Source organism: Gymnodraco acuticeps, unplaced genomic scaffold, assembly GCF_902827175.1.
Source record: "Gymnodraco acuticeps unplaced genomic scaffold, fGymAcu1.1, whole genome shotgun sequence".
In the NCBI taxonomy this organism is placed as follows: Eukaryota; Metazoa; Chordata; class Actinopteri; order Perciformes; family Bathydraconidae; genus Gymnodraco; species Gymnodraco acuticeps.
Window position 1 is genome coordinate 395,780 of NW_022991739.1, and position 15,044 is coordinate 410,823.

The window sequence follows — 15,044 nt, forward strand, 5'->3', positions numbered from 1 at the left end:
CTTTTTCTCCCTCTCTGTCATTCAGGATTTGTCCACCCCCACACATACGCGAGAACAAGACAGCACACACGAGTTTATTATCATTTATAATGGAGATCACATATGCAGAAGCTTCCTTTCTATCTGGCCTAAGCTTATTTGATTGATACCCTGCCATGTAGCTTCATGTTTTCTCATCAATTATTGCAGCACGTTGTCCACAGGTAAATCTGGTGTGTGAGTGGCAGGTTAGGTGAAAGATGCAGGGACTTTTCTAGGTAGGATTTCTCAATATTTCCTCCCAAGGTACCTTCAGGGTGGCATATTTACTAAAGTGATTTACTGGAGTATCATTAAATATATTTTTTAAGAATAGTAAGGCAGTGCAAAACAGGCAATTCAAAGTGCTTTACAAAACAAAGATTTAAAGTCTAAAAACATACAAACAAAAGTAGCCAACTAAAACATTAAAATGTGATTTTAAAGGTTAATGTTTTATCAGAAATAATCCAGAATAATATGCTAAATGTTCCAATCCCTAAAACACCACCAGTATAGACAGTATATGAAATATAAGGGGCCGTCATGATGTTTTAGTCGATGCACTTTGTATAGCCGGCATGATAAACTGGAAACCAGGGGCAGTAAGCAACCATGACAGCTCCCCTAGACTCTCAGGCCAGACATGTATTTAATGATGTGACATTACGGTAGAACAAATTCATGAATGCCCACACACCGGTATATCTCATTCCTCCTGTCAGAAACAATTCTCCTCAGTCCCAAGGAGAGCAGCTCTGCAAAAGGTTACTACTACTAAAATGTTCATATTCTTTTTTAACTGGTTTTGAGGTGAATGTTATGCTTACATTTAATATAACTAATGAGCTGATAGAGAGATCGTTTCCAAATAAGAACAACATTTCATATTTACAATTTTCAGAGTATTGACTCCATTTAAAGAAGTCCCATTTCTAGCACACACATACAGTAGTGATGTTGCAGAAGTGGAATCAGTTTATCCATCTCTTCACTCAGCACTAAACCTCTTTTGCCCCAGGCAGGATTCTGGTCAAATCACTCTTAGTTCACTGAACCAAACTGAAAACGGATTCATTTGTTGTCGTTTTTTTTGCCAACAACACGTGTTGCAGTGTGCCAAAACCCAGAGTGAGTAGTTCCGATGTAAAAGCAAAAAGGGTTGAGTGTGCAGATTGGATGTATTGTAGTCAATTGAGATAATCCCCTCACACATTGATTAAATTAGTGATGCCTTGCCTAACCGACAACTCACACATCCACTCATGACCAAATATGGCAGTGCTGTAGTTTATTCTGTCGGTCAATTAGTTAAAACGTAAACTCAAACTGTGATTCATTAGCTTTTAATAGCTCACTCATTGTAGCACAACTGCATGGCAACAACTAAAGGACTGCATAATACATACTGAACCAAAACGATTTAATAACTGATTTTTGGATGGATTTATAGTTACGAATGTTGTTTACTCCAATTTTAAACATCATTGACACAATTTAGATTCAGTAGTTGGTTAGAGAAAATGTCCAAAAGTATTATTCAAGTCTTAGCTCCACACTAGCTAGCATCCCTTTTTAAAAGTGGTATTGACCATGTTGAAGTACATTCATATGTTGTGTAGGGCAGGGCAATATGAAGAAAGTCTAATATCACAATGTTTAACCAAATACCTTGATAATGCAACAATATTAGATGTAATGCTTTCACAAAATATTTACACATTAGATTAATTTTCATTCAATAGCATTGATGTTCTGGGGAATTCAGAGAATATACATTTAATGTATTACGATGAACTAAATCTAAGATATCTTGCCTCACATCACAATATGGATATATTCCCCAGTCCTATTTCTCTATAGACACCGTCATCTGCTCTCTGTTTTTATAATAACAGTTACTGCTGAACAAAATAATGTGACTACACTCTATAGCCCCAACAAAGCCAACAACGAAATGATACGTTTTAGATAGCAACTTTATTGGTTCCATATTAACAAAAATTCAAATGTGAAGCTGGACTTCTGGACTAACGATGGGGCCATATTTTCACAGCAGGGGGAGGGTTGGTTGGCATGGTGGAAGACTTAATGGGCAGGCTCTGCAAAAGAAGAGCGCAAAAAGGACACGTTTAAAACCAAACAAAATTCAATGTAATCAAGCAAGGTCAGAATAACAACATATTGAGTCAAGTTGGTTGCAGACAAGCTAGCTAACATTGATAGAAAGCTGTCCAGGATCACGTTTTTATCAATCTGCGGGACAAGGTGAACACCCTCCGCTTTGCTAGCATTATATTTTGTGTGAGAACAATTATGCTTTTGCCCACCAGTGCTATGTTATTTACCAATACCAGGTACTCCTATAGTATTAAACACAAATGTATGGCTACTTACTTGCATCCTCAGCCTTTTTGCCTGAGAAAGAAAGAAACAGAAAGGTATTAATTAAAATGTTCCCAAACCACTGAAACACAGCTTTTTAAGTATCCAAGCAACTTCAGCTGCTTACATTTACTCGGGACTAAGCATGTCATGAGATCCCAAATATTTGTAACAAGTCGAGCTAAAATAGTATCATATGCACCACAACAAATGTCACCTTTATCACGGCTTCCCTTCATTTTAGTTGATCAATTCATGAGAACCACAATATATGATCAAAGTGATGACGGCAAATTTGGAAACATATATTCCATTACATAACAAAAAACATTACATAATGTTTTTATTATGGACTTCAATTTCAACATACTGTACAAAAGTGTTCAACTCACCTCCAAAAGCAAGTCTGGAGTATGCGAATGTATAGAGGCCAACTCCCAACCAGACCTCTTGGTAGGCCTTAGTGTAGTAAGGGCTCATCTTGGTAAAAAAGCTTGCAAATGCGCTCCCAGCCATCTGTGGGAGAAAAGCAGCCAGGGCATAGTCTTAATACAGTATGTACAATCTCAAACAGCAGTTTATTTCAGTCTAGGCATCATTGGAACATCAGAAACACTAGCCTAAAAAGGGTCATTCATTTTTTGAGAGACAACAAACTTAATTCACAATTTTACTGATTTGTTAATCTTGTGCTTTCCTGGTAGGTTTTGAAATGTCATTTTATAATGTGATTCCGCTGCACTATATCTTGCACATATCTCTTAATGTTTTTAAGGAAAGCACTTTGAATTGACTTGTGTTGAAAGGTATTCTATAAATAAACTTGCCTAGAACTATTTTTGGATATTTAATTAATCTTTAAATGGGTCCTACTTCCGGCATAATCGATGTTATACTGCTGTAATGTTGACTAAAGCTACGTTTTTGTAGTTGAATCCTGCATTGAGACAATGTTGTTAACATTAGTCGATATCAAGTTATCTGGGTTGCTTAAAGCTACAGTGACCCTTAGCTATGTCAGGCCTTGCTAAGGACTTATGAAATACTGATTAAAAGAACATGTTAAGAAAGGCACGCATTCACTTCTCAATGCATTCACTGTTATAGGGAAACGATGCATTATTTGTATTGACGTGTCAAATAAGTTATCATTACTGACAACAACGTCATTTATTTGGCTAATGCTAATAGTGCTAACATTACAACCTGGCAGTCATGGTTAGCTTTATGTGTACAATACACGCCCATTACATCAAACGAGAGTATTCAAAGCGGTTATATATATATGATATCAATGTTGATGTAATTAAACTTGTATAGCTAACTATTTCAATCAATGATAGATGCTAGCGTGTTAGCATGTTCTCAGCTACAACCATAGAGAATGCTAGTAGCAGGAAGCTAGCGAGCTAACTGAGTACACCTGCAAGAATAGCAAACAAAGCTACACTAAGTACAGATAATAGCTTCATTTCAAATTGCTGGCGTGAGACAACAACGGGTTTTCTGTTTAGAATGAAGTTACTTTGCTTAATACGTGTATATTCTTCCCTTACCTTTCAGTTTGTCCCTGCAGTGAGAAGGTCAGTGCTCTGTTGCTAATCGTCAAAGTCGTGGTGAAGTCTTCTTCTACGCTGTGCAGTGTTTTCTACAGGTTTGGATATGCAGCGCCACCAAATGGAGGTACAAGAATACGTTTACTTTGATAATTGTCTAGCTAGCTCCACCCTGAGGACTTGACATAACACAACACATTAATCTTTTCTACTTTCAACGTTTTGTTTAAAGGAATTTGAAATATCGGGGTTATTTGCTCTTTCAGAATCACAACACACATTTGTGAAAAGTGCACAGTTTTTTCCATATTTACAGATTCAGAACCATTTAATTATAATTAAATATAATAAAGTTTAAATAAACCAATGATGTTATGTTAAAAAAACGGGTCTTACAGTACTATACATGCATCTATTATAGCTAAAACAAATGTAATACCTTTACATTTGATCTGATGTTGTTTCACCTATGTCACTGATACTACAATTTCCATCTAGCTATAAGGCAGGGGTGCCCAACCTTTTTTGAACCGAGAGCTACTTTTAAAGTTGCCAGTCTGCCGAGATCTACCAGTCCAAATAGAGAGGCGTAGCCATTACTGACAGCCTCCCAGGTAAATACACACTTCTACTTGTATAAAACTGACCTTTGTACGATTAATACTTAATAAAATCCTGCAGATGCTTTATCTGACCTCTTTCTAATCTACACACATACAAGTATTCAACTGAAGTTACACAACAGTGTTGTTGATACAGAGTTGGAGTTTATTCACACGTATATATACTACAGTTGGTAATATTTTCAAGAAACATTGAACAGTGCTGCCACATATGACACAGGAAAAAAAGAAAAGACTCTGAACCCTTTCTTTGCCATTATATAAAAATAGTGTTGCTACAAAAATATAAATTAGGCTTACTAATAAGACAACTCAGATCTGAAGCTACACAGGTATCTGCTGTCAAAGTGCAATAAAAAAAGATTATCTAAACAATTTATAGAATCAAACCCTTTTTTTGTTGCATTTTAGTAGAGTATACAAATAAATGCCTTTAAAATAGGATGCAAGCAACACTAGTTTCTTAACCTGAATTGATAATAGACTATAATCAATTTAAGTTTGCATTCTTATACCGTTTTGTACAATAATTATAATTAGGGCCGGGACTCGATTAAAAAATTAATCTAATTAATTAGAGGCTTTGTAATTAATTAATCGAAATTAATCGCATTTTTAATCGCATATAAATATTTGACCTAAGAACAGTGAGAAGCAATTTTTTTCACATGGATTTTAGTATACCATTAGGCGCATTCACACCGCAGTACTTTTCCCACAAAGGTTCATGAGAACTTAGTTCATGAGAACAAATGAAGCCGCTGACGTCACTTCTTCTTCTTCTGCTTTGGGTTTACTGGCAGGCCGCAAACCACTTCACGGCGTATACTGCCGCCCAAAGTCCCCGGCCGGAAGTCCCCGGAATTGGGGACTGGCTTCAGTAGAAGCTGCTGGGAGTCCCAGCAGCCTTCCGAGTAAATCGCCAGAACGCCGACACCTCCTCATCTCCACCGCTCCCATGTTTTATTTTGTGTTGCCATAAGTTAGTCTCTCTGCGTTTCTGCGCTGGGCTAATGCTAATAATGCTAATGCGAGGATAATAAAATGGCGGCTTCACCAAACTTTTTGGGAGTTTTACGGGGCGTGGTTTGCAATACGCCCAGCCAATCAGAAATATAGCTCTTTTCTCACAAGAGAGCCGTACGAAAGTCCCTGCTCTCTAGCAGCTCTCTGCTCTCTAGCAGGGACTTTCGTGGGGGTAAAAAGGTTCTCATGAACTAATTTTAGTACCGGCTCTTTTTGGTGTGAACCATAGACTGTATGGTGTGAACGCGATAAAAGAGGCTAACGTCCACGCTAGCTGCTATATGTTTTGCATTGAGGTGATACTTGAGGCTTGATGTGCTGCGGTGATATGCGAATTCCTTTTTGCATAATTTGCACACAACCGTGCTCTTATCAACGCTTCCATCCGTCCGTTTTTTAAAACAACATTTCCCACTGTTGTTCACTGTGGTTTGTTGTTGTCTGAAGTCATGAACGTTAGTTGGTGCTCCAGTATAATCGGTACGCCTGAAACTCATCCAGTGAGAAACGTTCCGCGGTGCAAAAATAAGTGCGATTAAAATGCGTTAATTTTTTTAACGCGTTAATTTTTGTGTAATTAATTAATCTTAATTAACGCGTTAAAGTCCCGGCCCTAATTATAATGAATAAGTTCAAACTCACAGCTGATTAATAACGGTATCTAACTTTAGTTTTTATTAGATCAAAAACCTGTTGAAATGCTACTGTTATTTTTTACTGTCCCCAAAAAGCGCATTGGCAGCCTCCAGGAATGCTTCTTTCACAACTTCGCCGTCTTTGAAAGACTTCATGTGTTTCGCAAGAACGTGACTGACACGATAAGATGCTCTGGTAGCAGCCTTGCTCTTGTTGTTGGGCCTGGTGGAAATGGACTGCTGTGCATTTAGCTGTCCTTTCAGGCCCCTCTCTTTTTGGGAGCGGAGGGCAGAATTAGGAGGGAATTCCGTCTCGTCGCGTTTGTGCTCCTAAATTACTCTTCTTCGATAAAGCCACGCTCGCATTGCAGATGAGACAGATGGACTTTGAATTGGAATAGATACAAAAATAATCATCCTCCCACTCGGAGTTAAAATTATATATTTTGGGCTCTTTTGCTTCTGCCATAATTGCGGTCTTGTGTGTGTGCGGACTGTCACTCCTGTTGACACGGACAACGTCAGCGAAATAGTGCCCACTGCCCACCAGCCACGCCCCGACACATGGGGTCACGCCGGCCAATCACAAAGCTTTGATGCGTTCAAGTGCATGATTCTGGCACAGGAAGATTATGTCATAGGACATTAACGATAAAACCGAATATTGTTGTTCTATTTTTAGACACATCTCGCGATCGACTGGGAATCTCCCCGCGATCGACCGGTCGATCGCGATCGACTGGTTGAGCACCCCTGCTATAAGGAAACGTTATTTTTTTATCAGTTCTGTCAACAAAGGGTATAAAGCGTATCTAGGTCATTCTTAATGTTTCTTCTATTGAGGATTTCCGGGCAAAGCTAACAGTATGGATGGATAAGTCAACAATCGTAAAACTCAAAAAGTGTTTTGCATGATTATGTGACACTACAATAACCTTCTAACCCCTTACTTTCACATCATGGTGTCTCTTTTCCAATATCATGCTTTGTTAGATAGTTTTAGACTTTCCACAGGAACATTGTAACTATCTTATTTGCTGCTCTGCTTTCTGGTGCCTGTGCCAGTGCCATAACAGAGGTGAGAATTTGAGGTGAGGGTGCAGCTGCTGCGTTGCCCATGCTGACTGTCAACTATGTCTGATCACCATAGTGAAACAACAAATAAAACACTGACACTGCTGTCAAGGGTAAAGTTGGCATTGTGTAATGTGCTCCACTGTCGGTGCACCTTGTTGCTCTTCAGGTGAATGGAAAATCCTTAAAGGAGCACTTTACTCAAAATGAAACCAAATGAGAGAGAAAAAAGGAAGATTCATTTTTTAATAAACATGTCCAGTCATAAGTTGGTATGACCCCTAAAAGGAACTTAAAACAGTTTCACAAATTAAACAAAAGTACATTTCCAGAGACACTGACTGTGTTTTGTTTCCTGAAACATCAGTAACAAGGATCTGCTTTTGCAAACACAGCTGAAACCAAACCAGTTGACTCTGGCATTTGTGAGCATGTGATTACTTTTTAGCCAAGAGAAAGTTTGAATGAGAGCCGGCAGGAGTGATTTGGGCCTGCAGTGAGTGTGGGCGGGACTTTCCACTCTTGTTTGTCCTCATGCTCAAAAAGGCAAGAGGCACCTTGTTTCATATATGAGCACCTACAGCCAAGTCCTATTTGAAGGGACCTCATCGCAGAGTTGTGCCAATCTGAAAGGATACAGCTGAGGATATTTAGTGTTCATGTTACACACCCTACTGTTCTTCATTGTTAGACATTATGTACTGGCTGTGATCCGTGACTACAGTCCTACTACAGGTATGTTGAAGACTTGTGACCTGGCCTGTTATTTCTGTGTGTGTTTGTAGAGATGGATTAGCTACTTCCATACAGAGCAGTTATTTATTTGAGCTCTTTGTTGAATGTTTGCAAGTGTGTACTTGTGTCTGTCTGAGGTAAAGTATGGGTGTGGATGGGTGTGTTCATAACATGACTAATCAAACAGTGGAGGCGGTTAACTTAAATGTTATGGAAGAAACTTGGACACTGCAGTATTTATTGTTGATTTCTCTCGAGTGGAACACTTTCTAATCTACGTCTTGTGCATCTTTACTGAGGTTGATCTCCTGCTGTGGTCAGAGGCTACATGGCTTCAGGTGTAGCAGAGGAAGACGATGGAGGCATTCCATTGGACATCGACAACGTGCACATGCTCCTCCAAGGTCAGTCTATTCCTGTACATGATGTTGTGACATGTGATGTGCTGCAGCGGAGAAACCGTGCTGGCTAAACTTTGAAATGTGTTGAGGAGATTTCAATCCATTTTGCATTACTAGGATCTGATGTATATGTAAGTCGCTTTGGATAAAAGCGTCTAACAAGTAATGTAATAATATATATGTGTTCATCAACTAAAGAAGTGCTTGAAAAGTGAAAATACATATATTTTAAAGGCAGCTTAAAGGTGGGGTAGGTAAGTTTGATAAACCGGCTCGAGATACACTTTTTGTTATATTCCATGGAATGCTCTTAACATCCCGATAGAAATGAATATTTTAAGTGCTTTGACAAAAAATCCATACAAAAATGTCATCAGTGGAAGCCGTAGCTCTGTAAAAAGCACGACCAATCATCTGAGCCGGCCCGGCTAAAATAACTGGATGGCCTACCTGCCTGTCAGCCTTCCATCTGTGCACAAACTGATCTCGTGCCCTCATTGGTCATGTGCGCGTTCGTGTGTGTTGGAGGAGGGGCTCTGTAAGGAAGTGGCAGATTTGTTCCGGCTGTGTATTTTCAAATTCTAGCGCACTCGAGCTGGTTTCTCCATTCTTACCTACCCCACCTTTAAATGATTGTTTGCTGAGAGTGGAGGTGATGTTTCCCTGTGCACTGACAATTTGTATAATCTGTTATTTCACATGTATGGAGATTACACTTTTTAAACTTTTCTGACATTTAAGTGAACTAGTTAGCTGCTCGTTAAAAGCCACATGCAATAGAAGGCACTTGTTAAAAGGGATTTCAGCTCGTTTTTCTTACTATTGACAATGATATGAAGATTCCTGGCTTGTGTTTGGTATGAACTCTTTACAAAATGCTTACATATTATCTCTTTGTTTTTGCTCCATTTCAATTCTCCTCTTTCATTTGTTTCAGTATTGTTAATTGTGTTACTAGCCATGTGATAGCATACATGATTTTTGAAAGGACAATAAACTATTGTGTTATAATAAGGAAATAGAAAAACTGATATGTTTGTTGGGTAACATCAACACGTCTCCATGTGACTCCATCATTAGTTAGAAGGAACATTTCATTTCCTGGTCTAAATTGTTCTTGAGTCACGTTGCTTTCATTTTTTTGTTGCGGGGGATCTACTGCACAGTAAATGTGTAATGATTGCTTTATTCTTTGAAAATAAACTTGTAAGTTATGTTCATTAATCAGACAGATATTTAGTTACCAAACATGCTTGTACTTTATTTTGTTATGTTGTTTGAAAATGATGGAAATGTTGTTTTTATTCAACATTTACCTGTTGAATTAAATGTAACCACTGCAGATGGTAACATGGGAACAATATGAGATACCTTTAACGTAAGAAGTCTATGTCAGAATCTATAATTGTTTTTCTTTACCTGATAAACATATTTGCCTTACAATGGCCTGTAGCAGAAGTGTATTATTATTTGGTGAAGCTATTTGCTGCTGTTTGTACTGGCACGTCAGGTGAACTGGGTGGAGTGGAGTGATTAAAATGCTCAGGACTTTCCTGCCTTGGCATGCTCCTAAACAAACAGTTCAGACTGAATCACAAACTAGTCTCCACAACTTATTTCGAATAATAGCCATGTTTGGTCTGCATGAAATAAACCTCTGATGTGTCATTTTGCAGTTTAAAAACATTATTACATATACACTGAACAAAAATATAAACGCAACATTTTTGTTTTTGCTCCCATTTTTCATGAGATGAACTCAAAGATCTAAAACATTTTCTATAAACACAAAATAACCATTTCTCTCAAATATTGTTCACAAATCTGAAAAAATCAGTGATAGTGAGCACTTCTCCTTTGCCGAGATAATCCATCCCACCTCACAGGTGTGGCATATCAAGATGCTGATTAGACAGCATGATTATTGCACAGGTGTGCCTTAGGCTGGCCACAATAAAAGGCCACTCTGAAACGTGCAGTTTTGCTTTATTGGGGGGGGGTCTGGGGGGGGGTCCGAAAACCAGGCAGTATCTGGTGTGAGGGTTAGGGTTAGGGTAATGTTGTGAATCGAGTGGCCCATGGTGGTGGTGGGGTTATGGTATGGGCAGGCGTATGTAATGGACGACGAACACAGGCCACTCGATTCACAACATTACCCTAACCCTAACCCTACCCCTATCCCTCACACCAGATACTGACTGGTTTTCGGACCCCCCCAGACCCCCCCAATAAAGCAAAACTGAACATTTCAGAGTGGCCTTTTATTGTGGCCAGCCTAAGGCACACCTGTGCAATAATCATGCGGTCTAATCAGCATCTTGGTATGCCACACCTGTGAGGTGGGATGGATTATCTCGGCAAAGGAGAAGTGCTCACTATCACACATTTTTTCAGATTTGTGAAATGGTTATTTTGTGAGAGTATATCAGAGTATATCATTATGAGACACACCCACTTATGTTCGATACAGTTATTCATACTATATATAACTGTAATTAAAGTAGTTATATCTTTTGAATATATATATAATATATATATTCTGAGAAGTATGAGTTTAACAATCTGTGGGGTGATTTTATGGAATGGTTTGGAGCAGGAGTTAAAACAAAGCACAAGCATAATTCAGTTTAAAAGGATGTACAGAAACACTTATTTGGAAAAATATGAGAATGAAGAAAGGTGATTGAAGATGAGAAATTATTGTATATGTATGTATACATGTAAATGTATGTAGGAATAACTTGCATAATGATTTAAAGGACAATCATTGATCAAGTAAGGGGTGGGAATTAATAAGCATTTGCTTCCTCCTACTCCCTTTCGGACACATATGATTTGTTATTATTATTAATATGAAGACTTTTTTTGTTTTTTTGTTGAATATACAAATATTACCATGAATGTGGATAAATACTGTATTATAACAATACGGTATTCTGTTTTTCACATTTGTTATTTTTTATTTGTTATTTTTTAATCTGTTCGAAATAAAGATTGAAAATGAATCCGAAATGAATTAAAGCAAATTATTTCATTTGATGAAAAGATAACCAACATTTTCCACATAGCTCTACTGTACTTGTCAGTATACCCTTCAAACTAAAATACATTTCCAAAACTACCTGCATTTTCTTTAAGTTTCTGTTCCATTATACCGTAGGAAAAAAAAACGTTATAATGAGTTAAATATTCATGTTTTGGCAACACAAGATTAGGGACATCTCCAGTAACATGTATGCCCAAAACCACCTTAATGTGTGTGTGCATATGTCTGCTTCAGAGTCCATCACTGCTGTGTGTGTCTCTGTGTATATTTGCTGTGTCTCTCAGTATCTATGTCTGTCTGTCACTGTCTTGGAAGCAATCCCATCCTGCAGCCAGATCTGAGACGGTAGCCTTACTTTAGCTCAAACAGGAAGCCGGCCACTGTGGCTCATGTGGTGTTAGTTATATGTTAAAGTACAACTATTCTCCTATTGATGGATTTATTGACTATTAGTTATAAGCATGGAGTGTCGAAAGGTCCTTTATTCCTCTGCTGTTGGTGAGTAGCTTATGGCCTTTCCGGCTGCTTAGATCAGAGACCCTACTGCTACTGTATTTTGAAATATCAGGATTATCACGGACTTTACAGAAGCATATTTCAGAGAGGGAAAGTCAGGGAAGGTCATGTTGCTTTTGAGGAAGATACTGTAATATATTTGACAATTTTTCTGTGCATTTGTTGCATTAGTTGCTCTTCTCAGTCCAGCTAAAGATGAATAGTTCACAGTCTTAGAAAACATGCTTTAGCACATTCTTTAAATTGAATAACTACAACTTGTTTTATATAAATCAGTCTGATTGATGAAGCCAGTGATCAGATACTCACTTTAATATATACTTTTCATGTGTTTGTCTGTTTCCTCAACAGTGGAGCATGAACAGATTCAGAAGAGGACATTCACCAACTGGATGAATGCTCAACTGTCTAAGGTACTGTATTTTGAGATACCATATTAATATGTCATGCTTATGGAATAAATGAACTTTTGTTACATTTGTCGAAAAGCAGGGTGGATTTACTCTCTTTTATACGTGTCTAAGCAGTTTTCCTATTGCAGGAAGTATCAAACAGCTGATGTTAACAAGTAAATAAAGACCTGGGGCTTAAAATAGGATATATCTTTAGGATGTTATATCTTTGGCTGTTGGATTATTTAAATGAGTTTATTAGAGGCTGGAGTGATGCAGAAAGGGATTTGTGAGAAAAAGTTAAACATGTCTGCAGCATTATTTCACGTGTAAGACAGAATCTACCTTTTGCACACATTACCTGATTCCACATTCTCACTTAAAGTTTGAGTGTTATGTCCAAAAAGCACCTTAAATGTATGATACGTCACAAGCAAAGTATGATCACAGGTGTGGAAATGTTACACCCAGAGTTTGCCTGCTGGTCCACAATATGCGCTATTTAAACACTAATTAGCATATGAACGCATGTTTTGGAGAACTGTACTTAAAGTGTTGAGATGACGTCGTGCTGTGGTGGGGCTGTAAATGATGTGAAGCACATGCAGACATGCTGACTCGTTGTTCAGACGGTGAGGTGCAGTGAAGCCGCTTACAGAGGATCTGTTGGAAAGAGTCCTTGATCTGCTGGTGACGCCCGGCTGGAGTATAAATAGTGGTTCCGTGAGGCAGCACAGCACGTAATTTGAATCCAGGCACCCCTTCATAACCTCATGTCCATAAAGTCACCAGTTCATAACCAGCTGTTACACCAATATGGGGGCACTGACGACCCCTAACAGGAAATACTCCCATTATGTCTAGAGGACAAACTTCTCTGTTGTGATTTGACCTAAAACTGTGACCCACACTTCAGTGTCATTGCTATACATTTAGGATACAAAACTGAATTTACAAAGTAGCTACATGTAGCATTTCAAAATCACGTCACTGCAAAATACACGGCTTGATAAACAGTGTTCTAGCTTTAGCAACATGATAAACAACCAGGAAGATCACATTTCCCATAAATCATTTTTGCTTCCTGTTGCGCCTTAGATTTTCTTATGTGGTTTGCAAAAACATAAACAGGTCAGAAACCTTAACTCATTCATTAATTTGGCAAAAATAATATTAAGACTTAATTGTGTGTGTTGTTACAGAGATGCCCTCCCTCTTTTGTGTCCGACCTCTTCTCTGACCTCAGAGATGGGTCTCAGCTGCTTGACCTGTTGGAGGTGATGAGTGGCCAACCTATGGTGAGTTACTGCAATGTGCTTACAAATGTATCCTAGAATGAATCAGTAGAAAAGTATTCTGTAGGTAAAAATACTGTAATGACTGTTACGGTTCGGAAAAAGGTAGGACCCAAATGCAGTTCAAAAAGGGAAGCGGCCTCAAAATGCAACAAAAAGCGAGCTTTATTTACAAAAAAAGCTGTTGACAATAAAAAAAACTTAAACATGAATCCAAAAAGTAGGTAACACGAGGTAATCCAAACAGTAGGTAACACGAGGTAATCCAAAGAGTAGGTAACACGAGGTAATCCAAAGAGTAGGTAACACGAGGTAATCCAAAGAGTAGGTAACACGAGGTAATCCAAAGTAGGTAACACGAGGTAATCCAAAAGTAGGTAACACGAGGTAATCCAAAAAGTAGGTAACACGAGGTAATCCAAAGAGTAGGTAACACGAGGTAATCCAAAGAGTAGGTAACACGAGGTAATCCAAAGAGTAGGTAACACGAGGTAATCCAAAAAGTAGGTAACACGAGGTAATCCAAAGAGTAGGTAACACGAGGTAATCCAAAGAGTAGGTAACACGAGGTAATCCAAAGAGTAGGTAACACGAGGTAATCCAAAGAGTAGGTAACACGAGGTAATCCAAAGAGTAGGTAACACGAGGTAATCCAAGAGTAGGTAACACGAGGTAATCCAAAGAGTAGGTAACACGAGGTAATCCAAAAAGTAGGTAACACGAGGTAATCCAAAGAGTAGGTAACACTGAGGTATCCAAAGAGTAGGTAACACGAGGTAATCCAAAGAGTAGGTAACCGAGGTAATCCAAAAGTAGGTAACACGAGGTAATCAAAGAGTAGGTAACACGAGGTAATCCAAAGAGTAGGTAACACGAGGTAATCCAAAGAGTAGGTAACACGAGGTAATCCAAAGAGTAGGTAACACGAGGTAATCCAAAGAGTAGGTAACACGAGGTAATCCAAAGAGTAGGTAACACGAGGTAAATTCCAAAGAGTAGGTAACACGAGGTAATCCAAAAGTAAGTAACACGAGGTAATCCAAAAAGTAGGTAACACGAGGTAATCCAAAAAGTAGGTAACACGAGGTAATCCAAAAAGTAGGTAACACGAGGTAATCCAAAAAGTAGGTAACACGAGGTAATCCAAAGAGTAGGTAACACGAGGTAATCCAAAGAGTAGGTAACACGAGGTAATCCAAAAAGTAGGTAACACGAGGTAATCCAAAGAGTAGGTAACACGAGGTAATCCAAAGAGTAGGTAACACGAGGTAATCCAAGAGTAGGTAACACGAGGTAATCCAAAGTAGGTAACACGAGGTAATCCAAAAGTAGGTAACACGAG

At 38.5% G+C, this 15,044-nt stretch overlaps 2 protein-coding genes across 2 annotated transcripts in view; one reads left to right on the forward strand and one right to left on the reverse strand.

The window, feature by feature from the left end:
* Positions 1-1,979: 1,979 nt before the first annotated feature.
* atp5mpl (ATP synthase membrane subunit 6.8PL) lies at positions 1,980-4,104 on the reverse strand. Its single transcript, XM_034199112.1, has 4 exons — positions 3,960-4,104; positions 2,796-2,919; positions 2,416-2,436; positions 1,980-2,120 (listed from the first exon to the last, which is right to left on the reverse strand). Exons 2-4 carry the CDS (start codon positions 2,917-2,919, stop codon positions 2,107-2,109), a joined length of 159 nt encoding a protein of 52 aa, XP_034055003.1. The 5' UTR covers positions 3,960-4,104; the 3' UTR covers positions 1,980-2,106.
* A 3,782-nt stretch (positions 4,105-7,886) lies between these two features.
* Positions 7,887-15,044, forward strand: part of LOC117534867 (nesprin-2) — an 87,308-nt gene continuing 80,150 nt past the window's right edge. Inside the window, 4 exon segments of the mRNA XM_034199118.1 lie at positions 7,887-8,052; positions 8,352-8,456; positions 12,367-12,428; positions 13,610-13,705. Of these exon segments, the coding sequence (XP_034055009.1) occupies positions 8,381-8,456; positions 12,367-12,428; positions 13,610-13,705 (234 nt within the window). The 5' untranslated portion in view covers positions 7,887-8,052; positions 8,352-8,380.

Coding starts and splice junctions, on each gene's coding strand:
- atp5mpl (XM_034199112.1), bottom strand. CDS start 2,919: ATGGCTGGGAGCGCATTTGCAAGCTTTTTTACCAAGATGAGCCCTTAC. Junction 2,437..2,795: donor CTCCAGACTTGCTTTTGGAG/GTGAGTTGAACA, acceptor TTTCTTTCTCAG/GCAAAAAGGCTGAGGATGCA.